The 23,649-nt window shown below is 42.6% G+C and overlaps 1 protein-coding gene across 2 annotated transcripts; it reads right to left on the bottom strand.

Moving 5' to 3' along the window:
• Positions 1-659: 659 nt before the first annotated feature.
• Positions 660-21,649, bottom strand: pask (PAS domain containing serine/threonine kinase). Of its 2 annotated transcripts, XM_035799380.2 has the most exons (21): positions 21,364-21,649; positions 20,258-20,475; positions 19,544-19,770; positions 18,864-19,034; positions 18,570-18,707; positions 18,222-18,356; positions 17,881-18,121; positions 17,536-17,717; positions 16,889-17,015; positions 13,411-13,503; positions 12,962-13,133; positions 12,468-12,664; positions 11,649-12,335; positions 11,316-11,476; positions 9,764-9,940; positions 9,352-9,477; positions 9,055-9,189; positions 8,714-8,913; positions 7,864-7,997; positions 1,701-1,850; positions 660-1,555 (listed from the first exon to the last, which is right to left on the bottom strand). In XM_035799380.2, the coding sequence occupies exons 2-21, from the start codon at positions 20,460-20,462 to the stop codon at positions 1,398-1,400; spliced, it is 3,816 nt and encodes a 1,271-aa protein (XP_035655273.1). In that variant the 5' UTR covers positions 20,463-20,475; positions 21,364-21,649; the 3' UTR covers positions 660-1,397. The 2 variants fall into 2 exon arrangements, with proteins under 2 accessions (XP_035655273.1, XP_035655276.1); XM_035799383.2 differs by lacking the exon at positions 13,411-13,503.
• Positions 21,650-23,649: the final 2,000 nt, after the last annotated feature.

The following is a 23,649-nucleotide window of genomic DNA, read 5'->3' as shown; positions in this document are numbered from 1 at the left end:
ACAGTGACGCTAAAGCGTTTAATTCTGGTCTATACTCGAGCATTTTGGATTTGAGATCAAATGTTTGTGACAGTACAGAATGTCATGAGGGTATTTTCATACATGTTTTACTGTTTAGGAATGAAAGCATTTATGCATCTAGTCATCCCCCCCATTTGAAGGTAACAAGTATTTGGACAAATTCACTTCGTGTATTACATTTAGTTTTTGGTCCCAGATTCCTAACACAAAATTACATCACGTTTTTGGTTGAGTTTCAGATTATGTTGCACCCAATAGTAATGAATTGTAATGTAGTCATTTGAGTCACTTATTTTAAAGGGTTTCTGAACACAGTTACATTAAACGTGGATGCTACCATGACTCCAGAAAATCATGAACGAGTGAGAAAGTTAGACAAATATCGTACCCCCAAAAAGGATAACCTCTCCTGTAAATGGTGAGAAGTTAGCATGTTTTGGGGGCATGCTCTTCAGGCATCGATCACCACAATTCATTCATGTTCACCCCCCCAAAGCATTATTTACTGTTACCTCAAAACATTCACATATAAAAAAAATGCTGCAATAGAGACAAATTCGTTTTAGCCTCACGGTCCAAATAAATAGGGGCGGTGTATGACAACCCCAGCCCCCCCCAAAAAAAATTGCAAACGAGGATTCTAGCTTAAATATTTGTATATTTTATTTGCAATGTTGAAAACGGGAAAAAGTCAAACTGATAAAAGCATGTGAATTAAATATTGAAACACTGAAAGGCTTACAATTTTGCACTAACGACAAGCATAAATAAGCAGTTAACACCACTACTTCTTTAACATAATTGTTTAATATAAATCAGACAACAGATAAAAGCAAAGTGAATCATCTGGCTCGTTGGAAAGTAGTGGCACCTGAATCAGTCAACCCTCTGCTCCCGAGGCATCAGTGCATTTTATATTTTGAAGTGAAACTGGACTTCAGTTTATGACCCATTATAAGGCTTTGGCAGCTACGCTACATTCATTACCCAAGATACCACAGTCCCTCTAATAAATACATTACAGCAAATAAAGGCACCCGTAGGTGTTGTATGTTCAGCTCATTATTTTGCTGTGCCTCTTTGGTTGTATTCATATACATAACTTTAAGGATACATCTCCCCCCCAATCCACATTCTAAAAACTGTATTTATTTATTCTGGTAGTAAAAGCACACTTGCTATTTAGTGTCTCTTCAGTCAGTCCAGATATGATGACGAGACCTGGGGTGCATCTCGAGTCTAAAATGGTTCTCCCACCCCTTGTCTCCTTCCCATAGGATAGAGAATATGGACAGGTTTACAGATCAGTGCATATAAAGGGAAGGAGCTCCAGGAGAGAGGAAGTCAGAAGATTAAAATGCACCACTGAAGTTAACTCATTCATCAGAGAGGTACTTCATGAGCTCAGTTGTCATGGCGGCCATTGACCTCTCATCGTCATCATCAGAAGGAAGTGAAGAATCATCTCTAGTGTCCGGGTACAAGCCCTGGCCTAGAAAGTCTCCAGGAACAGACTCGTGGTACTGTGGGGGAGCTGTGAAGACAAGAGGAAAGTGACTATGGGTGAAAATCAGATGTCCTAATATGGACACTGTAGCCTACAGACTAAAGTGGCTGTCGTTTGCTTAGCTATTGGGTGATAAGAATGGGGAGAAGAGGGACTCGTCGACTCCACTGACCGTGGCTCTTGCCGTAAGGGAACACTTCCTCCCAGCTGTAGTCAGCCAGGCAGATGGGTTGGCAAATCCAGGGCTGCAGCAGGAGCTGCTCCAGGGTCATTCTCTGTTGGGGGTCAGGCTGCAGCATTCCTGACAGCATAGCATGCAGGTCTGGGGGAGCACAGGAAGATGTCAGACACCAGTCACAGCACTGTTTAGTAGCACGGTTGCAGAGAAGAAAAATGGGGGAAATAGGCTGTTAGTCAATTTTACTAATAAAAAAAAAGAACTCCTGGGTAACCTGGTATTTCCCACCAAAACCATTACAGCATATACATGTCTGGATTTGAGTGGCATGAAAACAAGCTGGATGCTACCGGAGGCAGATGAGCCCTACATTAAAACGTATGAGACCAAGTTTGTGCTGTTATCCAACACGGAAAAATATATATATAAATTGAGAGATGTATGCTCTTGGGTAAATAAATTAAAACAAGCTCCAGTAATCTTGTGTGGACTGTATTATTTGACTGGAATTACACACCTCGTTCAACCCATGAAGTTGAAAACAAACGATGCTAGTGAAGGACATGTGGCCTACAAAGTTAATACATTTTGCTAGGCTATAAATTGTAGATTGACAACTTACCTTTAAATTTTGCGCAATTTGCATATTACTTCATTCCTTCCCCAGTTAAATGAAAGTTTAGTTGTCCTCATTCTAATGACATACTTGAATCATTTCCTTACCATTGAATGGTCATGCTTCAAAAAGGCAGAGGTTTTTTTGTTGCTGCATTTAACATACAGAATCACTCAGCTCAAGAAACGCTAAAAACACAAATAAAATAAAACCTACCAATTTAGCTATTGTAGTAGCTTTACCTGGGACTCCACGAGAGCTATATAAAGAGGCCAGAGCAGAGTAAGACTGTTAGAAACATATATTTAACTAATGAATGACTGTTTAATATACATGGCTGTTCTGAGGGGTAAAAAAGGGGCAACGCAATATCAGGAAGATGTTACTGTTTTGTACATGCTGTATATCCATCTTGATCAGGGTTAGCCATTTGAGGCAACGTAAATGGAATTGATGCTGGAGGATGGCAGAGAGCGAGTACACACTGATTTAAAAGCAACCAACCGCAGGTGAAAAAAAGCCAGATAGTGGCGTAAATGAGAAACAAATTGGATGATTGCGCATGCTGACAATACAGATTTATATGCACTGTGTAAACTCATCAAAAAAATCTTTCAAAAGAATTCGTAAAAAGCCAAATAACTTCAGATTTTCATTGTAAAGGGTTTAAACACCATTTCCCATGCTTGTTCAATGAACCATAAACAATTAATGAACATGCACCTGTGGAGCGGCTGTGGAGCGGTTGTCCGTACTGTGAGACACCCAAGACGGCGCTATAGGGAGACAGGACGAACAGCTGATTGTCCAGACCATGTGTAACACCTGTACAGGATCGGTACATCACCTGCCAGACAGGTACAGGATGGCAACTGCCCGAGTAACACCAGGAACGCACAAACCCTCCATCAGTGCCCAGACTGTCCGCAATAGACAGAGGCTGGACTGAGGGCTTGTAGGCCTGTTATGATGTCCTCAGACATCACCGGCAACAGCGTCGCCTATGGGCATAAACCCACCGTCACTGGACCAGACAAGACTGGCAAAGTCTGCTCTTCACTGACGAGTCACGGTTTTGTCTCACTAGGGATGACGGTCGGATTCACGTTTATAGTCAAAGGAATGAGCATTACACAGAGGCCTGTATTCTGGAGCGGGATCGATTTGGAGGTGGAAGGTCCGTCACGGTCTGGGGGGGGGGGTTGTGTCACAGCATCAGCTTACTGTGCTTGTCATCACTGCAGGAAATCTCAACACTGTGCGTTACAGGGAAGACATCCTCCCTCATGTGGTACCCTTCCTGCAGGCATCATCCTGACAATGCCACCAGCCATACTGCTAGTTCTGTGCATGATTTCCTGCAAGACAGGAATGTCAGTGTTCTGCCATGCCCAGCGAAGATCCCATAGCCATTGAGCACGTCTGGGACTGTTGGATCGGAGGGTGAGGGCCATTCCCGCAGAAATGTCTGGGAACTTCCCTTGGGGGAAGAGTGGGGTAACATCTCACAGCAAGAACTGGCAACTCGGGTGCAGTCCTTGAAGAGATGCACTGCTGTACTTAATACAGCTGGTGGCCACACAAAATACAGACTTACTTTTGACCTCCCTTTGTTCAGGGACACATTGCATTTCGGTTAGTCACATGTCTATGGAACTTGTTCAGTTTGTCAGTTGTTGAATCTCATGTTCATACAAATATTTACACGTTAAATTTGCTAAAAATAACCACAGTTGACATTTTTCGCCAAGATGCAAGTTTACAATTTTACTATGTTAGGTCATATAAGGAAAGTCCATTTAAATAAATTAATTAGGCCCTAATCTATGGAATTCACATGACTGGGAATACAGATCTGAATCCATTGGTCAAGATAACTTTAAGAAAAAGTAGATGCGTGGATCAGAAAACCAGTCAGTATCTAGGGTGACCATTTGTCATGCAGCGCAACAATCTCCTACAGAGTTGATTAAATATAATTTGTCACATGCACCGAATACAACAGGTGTAGCCCTTCCTGTGAAATGCTTACAATCCCTTAATGCAGTTTAAGAAATTGAGTTAAATATATAAAATAATAAAAAGTAACAAGGCTATATACAGGTGTATCAAGTCAATGTGAGGGGGGGTACAGGTTAGTTGAGGTAATTTGTTCACGAGGGTAGGGGTAAAGTGACTACGCACAGATAACCAGCGAGTCAACTTAAATAGTCCAGGTGGCTATTTGATTAATTATTCAGCAGTCTTATGGCTTGGGGGTAGAAGCGGTTAAGGAGCCTTTGTCCGAAACTTGCCGTTCCAGTACCGCTTGTCATGCGTTAGCGGAGAGAACAGTGTATGACTGAGGTGACTGGATATTGATTTTTTGGGGGCCTTCCTCTGAAGTGTAGAGGTCCTGGATGGCAGGAAGTTTGGCCCCAGTGATGTACTGGGCCGTACGCACTACCCTCTGTAGTGCGTTACGGTCAGATGCTGAGCATTTGCGGTACCAGGCAGTGATGCAACCGGTCAGGATGCTCTTGACGGTGCAGCCAAAGAACTGACGATCTGAGGACCCATGCCAAATCTTCAGTCTCCAGAGAAGGAAAATGTGTTGTGACCTCTTCACAACTGTCTTTGGACCATGATAGTTTGTTGGTGACGTGGACACGCTCCACTACAGCCCTGTCGATGTGTATGGGGGCGTGTTCGGCCTTCCTTCATCTCTAGTCCACGACTAGCTCCTTTTGTCTTGTACACGTTGAGGCCCGTGGAATGTTTTCCCACTCCTCAATGGCTGTCGCTGGAACATGCTGTCGTACAGGCGAACCAAAGCATCCTAAACATGCTCAATGGGTGACATGTCTGGTGAGTATGCAGGCCATGGAAGAACCGAGACATTTTCAGCTTCCAGGAATTGTGCAGATCCTTGCGACATAGCATGATAAAACACAAGGTGATGGTAGCGATTAAATTGCACAAGAACGGGCCTCAGGATCGTCACTAAAATTGCAATGATAAAATTGTGTTCGTTGTTAGTAACCTATGCCTGCCAATTTGTGAATATGGACCGTTTCTGGGATATTTCAACTCAAGAAACAAACACTTTTACATGTTCCATGTTATATTGTGTTATGTTATGTTCCATGTTATATTGTGTTATGTTATGTTCCATGTTATATTGTGTTGTGTGTTGTGTGTTATATTGTGTTGTGTGTTGTGTGTTATATTGTGTTGTGTGTTATATGTTCCATGTTATGTGTTATATGTTCCATGTTATATTGTGTTATATGTTCCATGTTATATTGTGTTATATGTTCCATGTTATATTGTGTTATATGTTATATGTTATATTGTGTTATGTTATGTTCCATGTTATGTTATGTTCCATGTTATGTGTTATGTTATGTTCCATGTTATGTTCCATGTTATGTTCCATGTTATGTGTTATGTTATGTGTTATGTTATGTTATGTGTTATGTTATGTTATGTGTTATGTTGTGTTATGTTATGTTCCATGTTGTGTTGTGTTATGTTCCATGTTGTGTTGTGTTATGTTCCATGTTGTGTTGTGTTATGTTCCATGTTGTGTTGTGTTATGTTCCATGTTGTGTTGTGTTATGTTCCATGTTGTGTTGTGTTATGTTCCATGTTGTGTTGTGTTATGTTCCATGTTGTGTTGTGTTATGTTCCATGTTGTGTTGTGTTATGTTCCATGTTGTGTTGTGTTATGTTCCATGTTGTGTTGTGTTATGTTCCATGTTGTGTTGTGTTATGTTCCATGTTGTGTGTTATGTTATGTGTTATGTTATGTGTTATGTTGTGTTGTGTTATGTTCCATGTTATGTTGTGTTGTGTTATGTTCCATGTTGTGTTGTGTTATGTTCCATGTTGTGTTGTGTTATGTTCCATGTTGTGTTGTGTTATGTTCCATGTTATGTGTTATGTTATGTGTTATGTTATGTTCCATGTTATGTTGTGTTATGTTATGTTCCATGTTGTGTTATGTTATGTTCCATGTTATGTTGTGTTGTGTTATGTTCCATGTTGTGTGTTATGTTATGTGTTATGTTATGTGTTATGTTATGTGTTATGTTATGTGTTATGTTATGTGTTATGTTATGTGTTATGTTATGTTCCATGTTATGTTGTGTTATGTTATGTTCCATGTTGTGTTGTGTTATGTTCCATGTTGTGTTGTGTTATGTTCCATGTTGTGTTATGTTATGTTCCATGTTATGTTGTGTTATGTTATGTTCCATGTTGTGTTGTGTTATGTTCCATGTTGTGTTGTGTTATGTTCCATGTTGTGTTATGTTATGTTCCATGTTATGTTATGTTCCATGTTATGTTCCATGTTATGTTCCATGTTATGTGTTATGTTATGTTCCATGTTATGTGTTATGTTATATGTTATGTGTTATGTTATGTTCCATGTTATGTGTTATGTTATATGTTATGTGTTATGTTATGTTCCATGTTATGTGTTATGTTATGTGTTATGTTATGTTCCATGTTATGTTCCATGTTATGTTCCATGTTATGTTATGTGTTATGTTATGTTATGTGTTATGTTATGTGTTATGTTATGTGTTATGTTATGTGTTATGTTATGTGTTATGTTATGTGTTATGTTATGTGTTATGTTATGTTCCATGTTATGTTGTGTTATGTTATGTTCCATGTTATGTTGTGTTATGTTATGTTCCATGTTGTGTTGTGTTATGTTCCATGTTGTGTGTTATGTTATGTGTTATGTTATGTGTTATGTTATGTGTTATGTTATGTTCCATGTTATGTTGTGTTGTGTTATGTTCCATGTTGTGTTGTGTTATGTTCCATGTTGTGTTGTGTTATGTTCCATGTTGTGTTGTGTTATGTTCCATGTTGTGTTGTGTTATGTTATGTTCCATGTTGTGTTATGTTATGTTCCATGTTATGTTATGTTCCATGTTATGTTCCATGTTATGTTCCATGTTATGTGTTATGTTATGTTCCATGTTATGTGTTATGTTATATGTTATGTGTTATGTTATGTTCCATGTTATGTGTTATGTTATGTGTTATGTTATGTTCCATGTTATGTTCCATGTTATGTTCCATGTTATGTGTTATGTTATGTGTTATGTTATGTGTTATGTTATGTGTTATGTTATGTGTTATGTTATGTGTTATGTTATGTGTTATGTTATGTGTTATGTTATGTGTTATGTTATGTGTTATGTTATGTTATGTGTTATGTTATGTGTTATGTTATGTGTTATGTTCCATGTTATATTGTGTTATGTTCCATGTTATATTGTGTTATGTTCCATGTTATATTGTGTTATGTTATGTTCCATTTATATTGTGTTATGTTATGTTCCATTTATATTGTGTTATGTTATGTTCCATGTTATATTGTTGAGTATAATTTAACAGTTCCATGACATGTCATGCTGTTCATAGAAACAAGTTCGGTTTCTAGCAGTTATTTATCTCAGGAAACTGGAGTTGGCGAGAAATCGAAATCTTGGTAACCCGGTAGCCACTATTACACCGGTTTCTGACTGGATGTCCTACCTGGAGAGACAGGGAAGGGGGGCTTGAGTTTGGACTGCAGGGTCTCCTCCATGTCACAGAAAGGGTTCTCACCGAACAGCAATGTGTAGAGCAGCACCCCCAGAGACCACAGCTCCAGCTCTGGACCGCCGTAGCTACGCAACACAGTAAACAGGGAACCCACAGTAAACAGGGAACCCACAGTAAACAGGGAACCCACAGTAAACAGGGAACCCACAGTAAACAACAAAGGACCACCACGTACAGGTTTGCTCTCATTCGGAGTTTCCTAGTTTGTAGTTTTATAAAATCATGTTGCAAAAAGTGTTCTGTCCTAACAGATGTGTATGCTAACCCCTCAGCCAGTGTTGGACTTATGAGAAGTGGCAGTGTGTGTTGAGATTTTTCTGCATTTTGGGGGGGGGGGGTGGAAAAACACTTTGTATAAAATTAAAACAAGATAACACATGTAGGAAAAATATAAATCAAGTCAGCAAAAGAAATGCTTATCAGCCAAGAATAGAAAATTCCCAGAACAATGAATTTAGCCATATTGATTGTGTTACGTTTAAGCAAAACACAGCATTAGCCATGGCAAAATGAATAGAAAATTAGCTTTAAAACATCAAAATGTCAGCACCATGGCATAATGCTGCTTTTGCAACAACAATCCTAATAAAATTCCAAAATAGTGTATAATTGCAGGAAATTGGCTTAAATTCAGACATTTCTACACCGCCAAGATGGGGGGGGGGCCCCTAAAAAGCTTATTTAAATTCAGCCGCGCCCTATTGCCACGACTCCAGTCACGCCCCTGCGACGCCATCACCTAAGTCCCTTCTTCATCCAGAAACAAACCCTGTGTACTTACGGGTTGCCCTTCAGCACCTCTGGGGAGCAGTACTCCAGCGTGCCACAGAAGGTGTAGAACAGCTTCCCTGGAGCCAGCGGGACAGCAGAGCCAAAGTCTATGAGTCTGATGTGGAACTCTGTGTTAATGATGATGTTCTCATCCTTGATGTCCCGGTGGAGGATGTCTTTGTTCCTCAGATACGCCACTGCTGCCACCAACTGAAGAGGGGTGGAAAGGAGATGGTGAGACAGAAAATGGTGACATTTCACACAATACGCATCACATTTTTTCTGCCCATAGTTTCCTTTCTACACACAGGTGCAAAGAGCCCATTAATCCTCCGTCTTCCTGTCCCGTACCTGTCTAAAGATGTAGCTGGCCAGAGGCTCATCCAGCTGGGGCTGTTTGTCTATGAACTCAAACAGGTCCAGACCATCCCCATGCTTTTCCATCACCATCTGGAAGTAACCCTCGTTCTCAAACACCTCCAGGACCTGCGACACAGATGAGAGAGAGAATAAACAGATAAATGTTAGGAAAAGAGCCTCTAAACTGTTTAGTGGGGGAAGGTTTGTTATTCTGTATGGTGGAGATTTGGGTTACCACTGAGAACCACATTAAAAACATGGCACAAACAAACAAAAAAAAGTTGTTGCCTTGACGATGTTGTGGTGTGTCAGGCGGGTGAGTATGGCGACCTCCTGGCTGACGCGGCCCAGCACGGGGTCATCCACCCAGCATTCACTCACTATCCTTCCTTTCCTGATAAACTTCACCACCACCTACAAACATAGGAGGGACAATCACACTATTTGAATACAGAAATCCATAAGTTCTTTCCAAAAACATAATTTGGATGCAGTGAAACCTTGTGAGCATGAAGATACCACATTGAGGTCATACAATTACCTGGAATTCAAAGCTATTTTGAGTCACATTGTATTTTTTTTAATTTTTTTTTTTTAATACTCCCCTCCATAAAGACACATTATGGTACTCATAAGGTGTACGAGTGGTTGTTCTTCACCTTTACTGGTAAAAATGTAACGAGTCCCCAGTCAGTCTCACCTTCTCTCCGTCAGAGCGCCTGCAAGCCTGCCACACGAAGCCGAAGGCCCCTTTCCCCACGGCGTGGAGCGGCTGGTACAGCTCTGAGAACTGCCCATCGCATGCACGGGAATGGTCCAGGTCCAAAGTGGAGAGCAGCGCCTCACCGGCACCGCCACGGCTGGCCTCCAAGATCGCCTGAGTCAAAATATACAAATAAAGTGCCTTCAGAAAGTAAACATAGCCCTTGACTTTCATTATTTTGTCGTGTTACAGCCCAAATTTAAAACATGATATTGCGTCACTGTCCTACATACACAATGCCAAAGTGGAAAAGTCTACATTTTTACAAAAAAAAAAGGAGCCGAAATGTCAATAAGTATTCAACCCCTTTGTTATGGCAAAATAAGTTCAGGAGTAAACATTTCCTGAACAAATCACAAGTTGCATGGACTCACTGTGTGCAATAGTGTTAATGATTATTAACTGACTATGACCTGGGTCAAAATAAACTGAAAACAGACATTGAATATCCCTTTGAGCATGGTGAAGTTATAAATTACAATTTGGATGGTGTATCAATACACCCAGTCACTACAAAGATACAGGCGTCCTGCCTAACTCAGTTGCCAGAGAGGAAGGAACCGCTTAGGGATTTCACCATGATGCCAATGGTGACAAACAGTTTAATGGCAGTGGAACAACATGGTAGTTACTCCACAATGCTAACCTAATTGACCGAGTGAAGAGGAAGGCTGTACAGGAAGAAAACAAAATATTCAAAAACATGCATCTTGTTTGCACTTAACTAAAGTTAAATTGGGATCATCATCATCATGTACTAACAAAGTGGTATGTTTGGGGAAAATTCAACAGCCGAGCACCACTTCATATTTTCAAGCATGGTGGTGGCTGCATAATGTTATAGTATGCTTGTCACTGGCAAGGACTAGGGAATTTATGATAAAAGAAAACCGAGGAAAACCTGGTTCAGTCTGCTTTCCAACAAACATTCCTTTCAGCAGGACAAAAAAAAAAAAAGCCAAATACAGTAGAGTTTACCAAGACGACATTACATGTTCCTGAGTGGCCTAGTTAAAGTTGACTTAAAAATCAGATTCAAAATCTATGGCAAGACTTGAAAATGGCTGTCTAGCAATGATCAACAACTTGACAGAGGTTGAAGAATTTAAAAGACCGTGCAAATATTGTAAAATCCAGGTGTGGGACTGACCCAGAAAGAGTGTAAACACTGTCAAAGGAGAGTAACTTAGTTTTGACTCAGGGCATTGAATACCATCTAATAAAGATGGCGTTTTATTTCACAAAAATGATTTCTCATCCAGTTTGACAAAGAGTATTGTGTAGATAAAAATTGAAAATTCTATCCACTTTAAGCTGACTTTGTTACAAAATGTGGAAGCAAAGCAGTGTGAAAACATCAATGTCGGCAGCAGAATATTCCTCTTTACCAGACCGGGTAAAAGCACAAATCTGTCAAAATCAACCAAATAATTAAATTTAAAAAAGTGATTTTTTTCAGATTAAGCAGGAGTTTAGACTGAATACTGACCTCTCCCAGACTGAGTGAGGATGAGTTTTGTAGTGAAGCTCTGTTGCTGTAGACACCACTATGATGCAACATTGACTCCTGCTGTCCAGGCCTGCTCAGCCACACACAGAACACACACCTAGCCCCATGAAGCTCAGCCCTACGGATCTCACACTGCACCTCTGGAGGAAAGAGAGAGATGCTATAATTCATCCTCGTAGTTCTAAAACCAACTTTGTAATCAAGTACCACAGAGCTGATAACACACACCATCTTTAGGAGATGCTCTATACCTGGAAGCTCAGCTCTTCTCAAAGATAAAAGCTAAGTGAGAGCTTGTGAAGAGGTACCAACCGATTCTCGTTCCATCCCTGTGGTAAACACTTCCATCATAGCTCCCCTCTGTGATGTGCTGTGGGGTCATGGAGCACTCATTCTCCTGCTGCTTCTTAGGGGTGGAGGTGTTGGGAGGGGCATCCGAGATCAACTGGATCTCTCCATTCATCCGTCTAGAGTCCTGGCTTTGGACGTTGTGGAGAACAGAGAACACAGCCCACTGGTCACGTTCGTCCTCCCCCGCCAGTCCTTTTAATTGACTGTTCTGGACCTCCACACAGCCGGGTCCCTCTTCCTGGTCGGACTCGACCACGTACGGCGAAGGGGTACGCAGGAGCTCGGCGGTATCAACCGAGGTATGGGAGAAGTCATCACCTCCAACACTAAGCAACTCTAGAACTCCACTCAGGTTCAGGTCGGCCATGGCCCGGGTCACCAGCTCCCCATTGGTGTCCAGGTCCAGGTAGCAGCTGGCCGAGTCCACAACCTGGGCTGTCCGGGAGGTGGCCGCCGGCGGGCTGGATCCCCCATGACAGCCAGCCCACTTCTCACAGAACCCTGAGGAGGAGCGGCTGCCCAGGGAGATCACCTCGAAGCTGGAGTCCTGCATGGCTGACAGGTCACACAGCTGCTGGGGGCCTTTGGCATGGTATGGGGTAGGGCGGCAGGGCCGTGCTCGGCTGCACTCATCCATGGTTGGAGTGCCTTAAGTAATACAAATAACACATTTCTACATTAAAGTCCATTCGCAGAGGAAAATTAGAAGTGAATTTGGACGTCAAACTGTTTATTTATTTTTACAATTTTTAAAATCACAATTTGTTAGCTAATTCACACCTGGTCCCACTCCACTGAGGGGCTGCCCTCCTGGGCTACAGGTTGGAGGGCGAGTGAGTGACAGGCAGAGTACCTCGCCTCTCTCCACCAGGGCAAAGGACTGTAGCAGGTCGTGGGTGTCGTCGCCACTGTCACACTGGCTGGGACACAGGGCCACCTGTGCAGCTTCTTTCATCAGTTCTGCAGTGTCATCAACCCTGTGGAGAGAAACCTAGTTAGGCACCTAGAGCCTACAGAAACACCGACAGTGGTTGATATGGGACGGGGCCGAACTCTCATTAAACACTTCATATACATCCACAACATTTTTATTAGGTTAGCAACTTGGCCTACCTCAGGGCCTCTCATGTGCCGACTGATCATTGCCTTTAAGTTTGTGTCTGATTCATTCAAGTGGGAAGTCAGGTGTCAGAAGGTGGAAATTAAAACCAAAGGGGATAGGACAACCCCACACATGTTTATTTCAGGACTGAACTTGTCCATAGGTGACTTACCTGATCATGGGTGTGGCGGTAACCTCCGGAGGGTCCAGGGTGGAGGGAGTGCAGCACTGCTGCTCCAGTCTGATACTGGAGCCAGTGAAGATCCTGCCCTTCCCAGTGGAGAAGTTTCTCCCCTGTTCTGCCTTTTGCACCACAGCCATGTCACCAGCCAGAGAGCTGGGGTCTAGACAGACCAGAAACATTTGTTATTTTTTTCCTCCCCCAAAATCTAATTACTCAGGATTGTTATTCCCTTTTGACTGCATTACTTGGATTCTGGAAAAAAAAACTACATGATTTGAGATGACAAACCCAGTGAACATGAAGAATCAACAAAGCAATGAAAACCAGGAAGATCACATTTAAATGACGCATGGAGGCAGAACACACTGACAATGTACAAAGGAAATGGATTTCATGAGTAACACGAGCACTAGTAACACTCCAGAAGTGCACGTTACCCTGTTGAAGTTGGCCTCCCATTGGGAATGTGGGAATGGGATGGGTGACTGTGCTAGCAGCAGGGACAGGATGACCAGAGTATACACAGGGGTCTGGATGGGGAACAGAGTTAAATGCTTCGTTTACTGGAGATGAAGGAAAAACAAGGAATCTGACAAACACCCATAGCAGGCTGTCAACCAATAGAGTCGTTTCACAGAGTGGAAAGCACCAGTTGGATTAGAGAATTTTTCCTGCCCTGGTGCTAAACCAGTAGAGCAGCGCTTTTCAACTCTTCCCCAGCAACAGTGGTTCCCAAACGTTATAGTCCCATACCCCTTCAACCTCCAGCTGCATACTCCCTCCAGCACCAACACTCTCAAATGTCATTTTTGCCATCATTGTAAGCCTGCCACAGTATATGATACATTTATTAAACCTAAGAATGAGTGAGACTGTCACAACCCAGCTCGTGGGAAGTGACAGATCTCTTAAAGGACTAGGGCACTAATAAATCATTTTGCCATCTTAAATAACACTTTAAATTGTTGAAATTTGTGAATAACTCACAGGTTAATTAGAACCGTGTGCTTGAAATGATGCACACAACTCTGCAATGTTGGGTTGTTTTGGAGAGAGTCTTATCTTAAATAATTTTCTACACAGTCTGCCTGTATTTAGTTTTTATGCTAGTGAGGGCTGAGAATCCACTCTCACATGTGGTTACAAAGGGCATCAGTGTCTTAACAGCGTGATTTGCCAAGGCAGGAAACTGAGCACAACCCAATCCAGAAATCTGGCAGTGGCTGCTGATTACATTTTCACAGAACCACTTGTTGCAATTTTGAGGAGGCTCTTGTTCAGATATCGGTAAGTGGGCTGAGACAGGGCGTGAAACAGATAAGGAATCCAGTTGTTTGTGTCAGCCATTTTGGGAAAGTACCTGCGTAATTGCACACCCAACTCACGCAAGTGCTTTGATATATCACATTGTCCGTAAGGTTGCGTTCATTTGAACACAAAAAAATATCATAAATGGAAAGACCTGTGTGTTGTCCTTGTTAACGTGTTAATCATAGCCTCAATTTAATCCCACACATTGAATATAGTTGCAGAGAGTCCCTGTAATCCTAGATCCAGATAATTCAGGCGAGAAAAACATCACCCAGATAGTGCAGTCGTGAGAGAAACTCATCATGCAAGCAGTCAGACAAGTGAAAATTATGGTCAGTAAAGAAAACTAAGCTCATCTCTCAATTTAAAAAAACGTGTCTACTTTGCCACTTGATAACCAGCGCACTTATGGTTGCACAGTGCAGAAAATACACGAGTTCAGGGGCCTTGCTTTAACAAAGTTAACCATTTCACTGTAGTGTCCAAAATGTCTTTCAAGCCGTTAGGCATTCCCTTGGCAGCAAGAGCCTCTCGGTGGATGCTGCAGTGTACCCAAGAGCCTCTCAGTGGATGCTGCAGTGTACCCAAGTGGGGTCGGGAGCAACTGTTTGCATGCACGTTACCACTCCACTATGTCTTATGGTCACAACTTCTGCGTCATCAGTACAGATACCAACACATCTCGACCACCAACATCCATTTGATGTCATAAAGCTGTCCAGTACTTAAATACCCTCTCCTGTTGTCCTGGTTTCCAGAAGAGGATGTCTTCCTGAACTGATCCCCCATAAACCTAACAGACATACCAGGAGCTGTGCCAGGCCCGCCACGTCTGTTGACTCATCCAGCTGTAACACATAATTCACTGGCTTGTATGCAAACCAGTAATTGTTTCAAAACATCTCCTGCCATGTCACGGACGCATCGTGAACCAGTTTGATGAAGGCATTGTCAGAATAGTTCAGCCTTTCCCTTTCTTAAATGGTATGTGGCTTTTATACATGTCTTAGTCAAGTTGTCTTAATAATCACAACCCCCCCCAAAAGAAAACAGGCTTATTTTTCAAATTGACATATTTTGTTACTAAATCTATGCGCACGAGTGATTGTTTCAGCGAGTTGTGAGATTGCGTTTATGTGCAGAAGTACAAAAGTACTCCGTGGCTGAGGAAAGGCACTACTCCCAATATAAGTGAATGCCAAGCAGTTATCATTATATTTGCTCCTCGTCGATGGTCCAACGTCCCTTTGTTGTTCGGTGCTTTGTCGGGTAAGGGGCCAGTAGCTCTTCAGCTGCATCAGATTCACAACTGTCAGTGTCCATGCTAGCTGGGCTATTAACAAATGTAGAATTACTGATGCTAACATTGGATGTGCTCGTGGAAGCAGAGCAACTTGTCGTCGACAGGTGCAGTACTACCAGTAGAGCTGGTAGGTGCAGTACTACCAGTAGAGCTGGTAGGTGCAGTACTACCAGTAGAGCTGGTAGGTGCAGTACTACCAGTAGAGCTGGTAGGTGCAGTACTACCAGTAGAGCTGGTAGGTGCAGTACTACCAGTAGAGCTGGTAGGTGCAGTACTACCAGTAGAGCTGGTAGGTGCAGTACTACCAGTAGAGCTGGTAGGTGCAGTACTACCAGTAGAGCTGGTAGGTGTCTATAGACCTGTCCTTACTTTAACCATTTATCTATTTGAGCAAACAGAATGAGCAGCAGCAACCGTCGCCGCCATAAGTAGAATTCTCACGAGAGGGTAACGGTTAATGTGATTGGATGTTAATTACTTGGCTAGGCTACTTGTATTTGAAATTGTTATTATTTTGCTGAATAGATGGTTGAATTTTATTTTTGGCAGTGAAGTGAGGCTACTCAGGTGAGAACCTCACCCAAATATATTGCCCTGTTGGAAACTACAAAATGGACTGTTTCAAAATGTGATATCATTTTTAAATGCGAATCACATTTTTATTTGGCGTATCCCAGTTTGGGAATACCTGGTCTACAAGGACCAGAGCCTGCTGGCTTTCTGTTCTACACACCTGGTGTCCCAGGGCTAAAATCAGTCTGATTATGCAGTGAAAATGTTGGAAGTGGCTTTGAGGTCCAGAGGCCTCGTGTCCCAGTCACTACAGTGTTCAGCTCGACAACAGGGAGTTTCTCACACCTGGTTCTGGGGACATTCGTGCTAGACCAGCACTTAGACATACTATCCTAATTTGAGCAGTATAACTGCACAGCAGGAAATGCAAGTAGTTTGAATGTTTAAAAAACTTCTAAAGTAAAATAATAAAATAAAAATCCACTTATTTGTCAGACTTAATGTATCAACTACAAATATATCCCCTACAAAAGTGTACATTCATTATAAGTGGATATAATTCACACTTCCTGTTGCTGCAGGATCATTTTCCTGTGAGAAACTGGCCAAGTTAAGATAGCACATCTGTACAAAATTTGGATAATCAAAGTCTTGGATTAATAGTTGACTTGCTGAATCAGTTGTTAGTGCTAGGATGAACAAAAGCCTGCATACACTACAACAACCATCAAGAACTGGTGGAGAACACTGCCCTACGATGGAGAGAAACTGAACTATAGAGGAGTCACCTGTGTTGGAAGGGTGTGATGAGTCAGTGTGTAGAAGCCCACCCTCTGGTTGTTGGGGTGGGGTAATGGCACCGTTCTCCAAGCCACAGAACCAATCATAGAAAGCAGGAATCAGGAACGTGACATCCTGTAGGACACATGACAAAGACAGTTACAATTCACATCAATGAGGGAAAACCTGGAATTGGAACGTGGTTTACTTTCTGAATTGACCACCAACCCTGGAGTAGAAACTAGAGCTACATTACAGAACCCTCTACAGCTGGTTGAATCTAGGACCATAAAATGAGTCTAGTTTGCATCAGCCGATGAATATTGGGTATATTTGATAAGCATTGGCTGATTGGCTAAAAGCCAATGGTATATCAGACTGTATACCACAGGTTTGGCAAAGTATTTTTACTGTTTCAATTACATTTGTAACCAATTTATAACAGCAATAAGGCACCTCTGAGGTTGCATTATGCATAACAGCCCTTAGCCATGGTATATTCACAGCCATGGTATATTCACAGCCCCTCAGGCCTTACTTCTTGGGGGGGTTCTGAATAGCACTGACATATGCAGATGTAAAAAAACTTTTAAAAAAATAAGGCTTTCTAAAGACATTGCTTTAAACCAGTGTATGAGAAGAGTTAGTTTAATACCTTCCCCTGTAGCTCTGCGTTCCCAAAGCCCAGGAGACTGAGGGACAGGTGGTTGTGGATGCTGTTGATAGAGCCATCAGGGTGGAGGGTGAGGAGACCGCTGAGAGGGGTGAACACCCACACCGTCCCAGAATAGACCAGCCCCGAACCAGAGGAGAGGAGGCTGCTGTTCTCTTTAACTCCTGACAGATGGCATGGCGTACAGACAAGATCTTTAGATATCAAATACTGATTTTTTTTTGTGTGCAAGAAATCTCATGCGCACAAACTACCTAACTTATATACAAACAATTCTATAGTAACATTTCTCTGAGAATAGAGAATGAGAAGAGCACTCCTCTCTACCAGAGGACAGTTCCTTTCCATTTTCACAATGTGCTGGCTGTGGTGCTCTGCAGACTGGGGAGGAGACAGGGGAACCCTGCTGGTCCTCAGGGCCACCAGGGGTGTTTTGGGGTTCTGGGCAGCTCAACCCATCCTTCAGCTGCTGGGGTTTACCACACACCACTGCCCCCTGGAGTTTAATACAGAGGAGGAGGGAGGTGCCCCCCCTGCATCTACTGGACACCCTCTGGACCCTCAGCATCTGAGGGAAGGGAGATGTTACCTCAGGGTTAAACCAGTGCTCTCTATGGGGCAGGTGTGTGTGTGTGTGTGTGTGTGTGTGTGTGTGTGTGGGGACTGACCTTGGGCAGAGCGCAGTTGTGGAGGGGGATCTGTAGAGAGGGGATCATCTCTCTGATAGGCATCCCTGTCAGCTCCTCCGTCTGCTTGTAACCATGCAGATGGGCAAAGACCAGGTCACAGCTCAGGATGATCCCCTAGAAGTAAACGCAATCGGTCATCGAGTTAGGCTACAGAGGCCTTGTGGTTGTATTTATAGGCACCATACTGAACCAGACAGGGACTACCAGGACTTTTATGTTGCAGAACATGTGCTGTGTGCCCTTAAAGAATATGACCTAGAAATGACTTGAGTTTCACAGGATGTCAGGTGCCACTCTGAACCACATTTTGGAATCTGTGTAACTTACGTCTTGTGAGAAGGAGACATGGGCTGAGATTCTCTCCACACGCTCCATCATGACCAGGCAATGCTGTCCTTCCTGTGACTGTCTCTGGGTCCATACAGACACTGGGACCTCAGTACCACACTGGCTCACTGCATCCAACTTTACAGAGGAGAAAACAGGAGTCATCTCAATGCCGTGATCTAAGGATGTGAGTTTGTCTGTACTCTTAAGCAAGACAGAATAATAATTTGACAAGCAACAGAGGGCTGTGCAGAAGGAAAACAATTGAGCCTTTATTTGCAAAATCATTCTTACCACTTTCCCAGACACCACTGCTACATTTCCATCTGTCTGAAGACACCCCTCACTTAAAGCTTCTTCCAGGACCTGATTGGTCTTCTTCAGGAAGCAGGACAGCTTTTGTCCAATCAGATCATTGCTGGTGCACTCAAACAGTGCGCATGCCTTCACATTTGCAGCCAATATCTATTTTTTTTAAAACACCAAAAAATAATTGTCTCATGTGCAAATGATACATCTTTAGCCATAAAACAAAGACTTGTAAAAAAAACAAAAAAAGAAGCTTCTTAGCAAAGAGAAATTTCTCAAGCAAGGCTAGGACATTCATAGTGGTCTGAGTGGGGAGGGGAAAACTGAAGACTGGCTGTGCTTGGCAGAGGGGTTTAGAGCTCTTGTTTGAACTAAATTTAACCACCTGGTGATGTCACCAGGAAGGCCAAAACACCATCCCACCAAAACCAGCTGAAATGTCAGGCAGTCTATTCAAACAGTTCTTACACTACAATGGCATTATCATTTTCACAGTATGAAAATATACAATACAGGAACACATTTGACTGCCCTAAGCCTTTAAGTTTCAAGTTCATATACCTTTAAACTGATTTCAAAGCCATTTGCATTGTGAGAGAGCATTTGATATATAGCCCAATTGCAGTCATATACCCTACCTACCCTACCATATACCCATACCCTACCTTTGTGCTTTTGCAGTCTACAGTGAGGACTGCCTTGTTGGGGTTGTGGACCGCTGGAGGTCCTGAGAGCGCAAAGCCTCCTGCACAGGTCAGCAGGCTGAGCAGGGTTCTGTCTGACTCAGACACAGTGGACAGCGAGTCTGACTGGCTGTGTGATCCTGAGCCATGCCGGCTGGGGATCTGAATGTCTCTCATAGCCACAGAGCTACAGGGGTTCTGACAATCACCTAGAGAAATGAAAGGGTTACGATGTACAGTATAGGGTCTAGTGATGACAAGCTAAAACAAACGGGTTGACATGAGCTAGTAATGATAGTGTATAAGCCTGTTCCCACTGTGTTGTGATGCCACAGCCTCTCAATTGTGTTCTGGCTAGAGACTACCATCTCAGCTGTAGGTAAACCTAAGCACTGCCAGACACATCACAGCCATTGTGTTTGACAGTCCCATGTTAACTCCTATTCCACAAGTACGAGCTAGAGGGAAACACCTGAGGGTGTATTCATTAGACAGATTCCGTTGCAAAAAGTTCTACAAACAGAAAATGTTTAGCAATGAAATCAAGCTTATTTGGCAAATTCAGGTAGGTCCTTCCCAGTTTAGTTCCCAGAGTAAACTGGTTTCTGTTGCAAAACGTTTTTCAACAGACCAACGGAATCTGACTAATGAATACACCCATGTAGAGGCTGTTGCAGGAAGCATCCAGACACACACCTGCTATGGATCCAGGAAACCGCCAGCGTTCTAGAGCCTGGCCCTTGTACAGTGGCCTCCAGACACATGGATAGGACTTGTTTAGGACAAATGAGTCATCCTCCAGGAGGTCCGAGGAGTCATCCTTGACAACAGAAACGGTGTCCCCTTTAGCACGAGGGTTGCCTTGATTCTCTGTCCAACGGGACTCAGTCCACAGCGACATTGTGGGCTTTGGTCTATGGAAAGGATGTACGTTATTCAGCTATAACAGATGGGGTTTCTGGTACAGTAAACCTTTGTTGTCCCCACCCTAGCTCTGGTCCAGGGCGTCGTACGCGCTGCTCACTACTCCGCTGTTCTAGTGACTGGCTTCACTAGCTCTGATTTATTCATTTTTAACCAGGCAAGTCATTTAAGAACACATTCTTATTTACAATGACGGCCTACCGGGGAACAGTGTTTTAACTGCCTTGTTCAGGGGCAGAAATACAGATTTGTACCTTGTCAGCTCGGGGATTCAATCTCGCAACCTTTCGGTTACTGACCAAACACTAACCACCAGGCTACCTTAACATGCATCGCGTAGTGAACATTTCGTATTACTCGATTTCGTATTGTGGAGGAACGTCGAATGACACCCGGCGCATTCTGAGAAATGTCTGTCAGCACTCGAGCAACAGCTTTATATTTTGGTTACTTACCAGAATAGTGACAGCAGTCACGCCCTGGACCGGAAGTCGCTATTCCCATTCTACACAGGTAGCTAGCAAGCTAACCGATGGCTAACGTTAAAGTTAGGGTAGCTAGCGGGTTATTCCCCTTCACCTTTATTTAACCAGGTAGGCCAGTTGAGAACAAGTGCTCATTTACAACTGCGACCTGGCCAAGATAAAGCAAAAGCAGTGCGACAGAAACAGAGTTACACATGGAGTAAACAAACGTACAGTCAATAACACAATAGAAAAGTCTATATACAGCGTGTGCAAATTAGGTAATATAAAAGGGAGGCAAGGCAATAGAGGCGAAATAATTACAATTTTGAAATTAATGATAGATGTGTTGCAAGCGTATGAATTACCTTCACACCAAATTAGACAACTCACTTTTACCTGGCCAAAACTCACCTTTTTATCTGTAAACCTGAAATGGGCTTATTAGCAAACTAGCTTGCTAACAGCTGTGTTTACTTTTCCTTGCTGTATTGAAGTTGGTTGCTAAGGAAGAGTTGAAACAAAACCCGCCGACTCCTAAAGTTACACGCAATGCACTCGCCACTGTATCGAGTTTCGTGACGACTTCGTGAGTAGTTGAATGCTAAATATTATCTTGGAAAGATACACAATTTTGTGTTGTTATTTTTTTTAGATAGTCTAGAAAAGTTTGTAAAGCGCGGGTTTTCAATCACTCGAGGTATGAACAGCCAATCAGAGAACTATTATTCAAATTCGTTCAGGGCAATTATCCAATAAGTGATGCTTATGGGAGGAGTCTCTGTGTGAATTTCCGGCAGACGAGACGCTGTGTTGCATATTGCTGCCTTTCTCAGGTCGGAGTACGAATTGCACATTTTGGTCAACAAAAATGGAAAAGGGGAATGGGAAAATCCTAAATTGCACCATCATCTAAGCCTGCACTTATACACTATCCTCAAAAACCCACCCCTCCATATTACTACTTTGACCCTAAACGATCCTACACCAAACCATCGGCCTGGGAGGATGGAACCCCTATTTTCAAAACTTCCTGTAGCCATTCTGCACTAAAAATCTCTCACACCTAAATATTTATCTGCTATCACATCTATCTTCTGTGATTTCCACTCCATCAGTGCAGTGCAATTGATCACCATCGCTATAAACGCAAGAAATCAAACCTTACTAAAACTCATCTGCTTTGCACCTCTCTCTTCAGGCCTTCTCACTGAGGGGCTCCCAGTCGAATCACTCACCCTTGGGTCAAGGTCAGGTCATTTGGTTTATACTCAGGAGAAGGTTTGTACTCAGGAGACAAAGGTATGTACTCAGTAGATGAAGGTATGTACTCAGGAGAAGAAGGTTGCATTTGTTTTGGAACCGGGCTGCCTCCGGGTCGTGAGCCAGGTTCAAAGCCCATGGTGAAGTCGGCTCAAAACAAAAGTGACATAAATAAGCACGTGGAGTAACAAATAGGATTCTGTGTTTTCACGTGCAAAAGTGATTGCTTTTTAGAAAATGCTTTATCTGACTTCCCAATGAAAACTAGTTATAAAATTCAAACATTTATTTGACAGAAAAGAGATGTTGTATGTTTCTAGACGATGCACCATGCCGCTTTGTGGATAACATGACAGAGCCGCGCAGCTTACTGTTCCATTTGAGAAGGGCGTTCCTCCCTCACCACTTTAGCCCGGTCACGGACCAGTGCCCTGCGGCTCAGCATAATGGAATCCACCCATTGACACAAGTGGAGGAGAGTGATGGGGTTTTGCCAGAGGTAACGGAGGACGCATCCAAAGACGAGTCTACTTATACAGTGCCTTGCAAAAGTATTCATCCCACTTGGCATTTTTCCTATTTTGTTGCATTACAACCTGTAATTTAAATGTATTTTTTATTTGGATTTCATGTAATGGACATACACAAAATAGTCCAAATTGGGTGAAGTGAAATGAAAAAAAATGACTTGCTTCAAAATGTTCTAAAAAGTAAAAAAAAAAAAAAAAAAATAGTGTGTGCATATGTATTCACCCCCGTTGTTATGAAGCCCCTAAATAAGATCTGGTGCAACCAATTACCTTCAGAAGTCACATAATTAGTTAAATAAAGTCCACCTGTGTGCAATCTAAGTGTCACATGATCTCAGTATGTATACACCTGTTCTGAAAGGCACCCGAGTGTGCAACACCACTAAGCAAGTGCCACCATGAATACCAAGGAGCTCTCCAAACAGGTCGGGTACAAAGTTGTGGAGAAGTACAGATCAGAGTTGGGCTATAAAAAAAATATCAGAAACTTTAAACATCCCATGGAGCACCATATAAATCCATTATTAAAAACTGGAAAGAATATGGCACCACAACAAACTTGCCAAGAAAGGGCCTCCCACCAAAACCCACAGACCAGGCAAGGAGGGCATTAATCAGAGAGGCAACAAAGAGACCAAAGATAACCCTGAAGGAACTGCAAAGATCTACAGCAGAGATTGGAGTATCTGTCCATAGGACCACTTTAAGCCGCCAGAAAAAAAGCTATTTCTTAAAGAAAAAAGTAAGCCAACACGTTGCAAAATCATTTTTATTGTGAAACAAACAAGAAATTACAACAAAAAAAAAGAACTTGGGGGTGCAAAACTACCCCCCCCCAAGTCAATACTTTGTAGAGCCACCTTTTGCATGTGGGAGACTCACCAAACATATGGTAGAAGGTACTCCG

Source organism: Oncorhynchus keta, chromosome 23, assembly GCF_023373465.1.
Source record: "Oncorhynchus keta strain PuntledgeMale-10-30-2019 chromosome 23, Oket_V2, whole genome shotgun sequence".
NCBI classification, from domain to species: domain Eukaryota; kingdom Metazoa; phylum Chordata; class Actinopteri; order Salmoniformes; family Salmonidae; genus Oncorhynchus; species Oncorhynchus keta.
The sequence above is the reverse complement of the archived record's forward strand: the minus strand, read 5'-3'. Positions and strand labels throughout refer to the sequence as shown.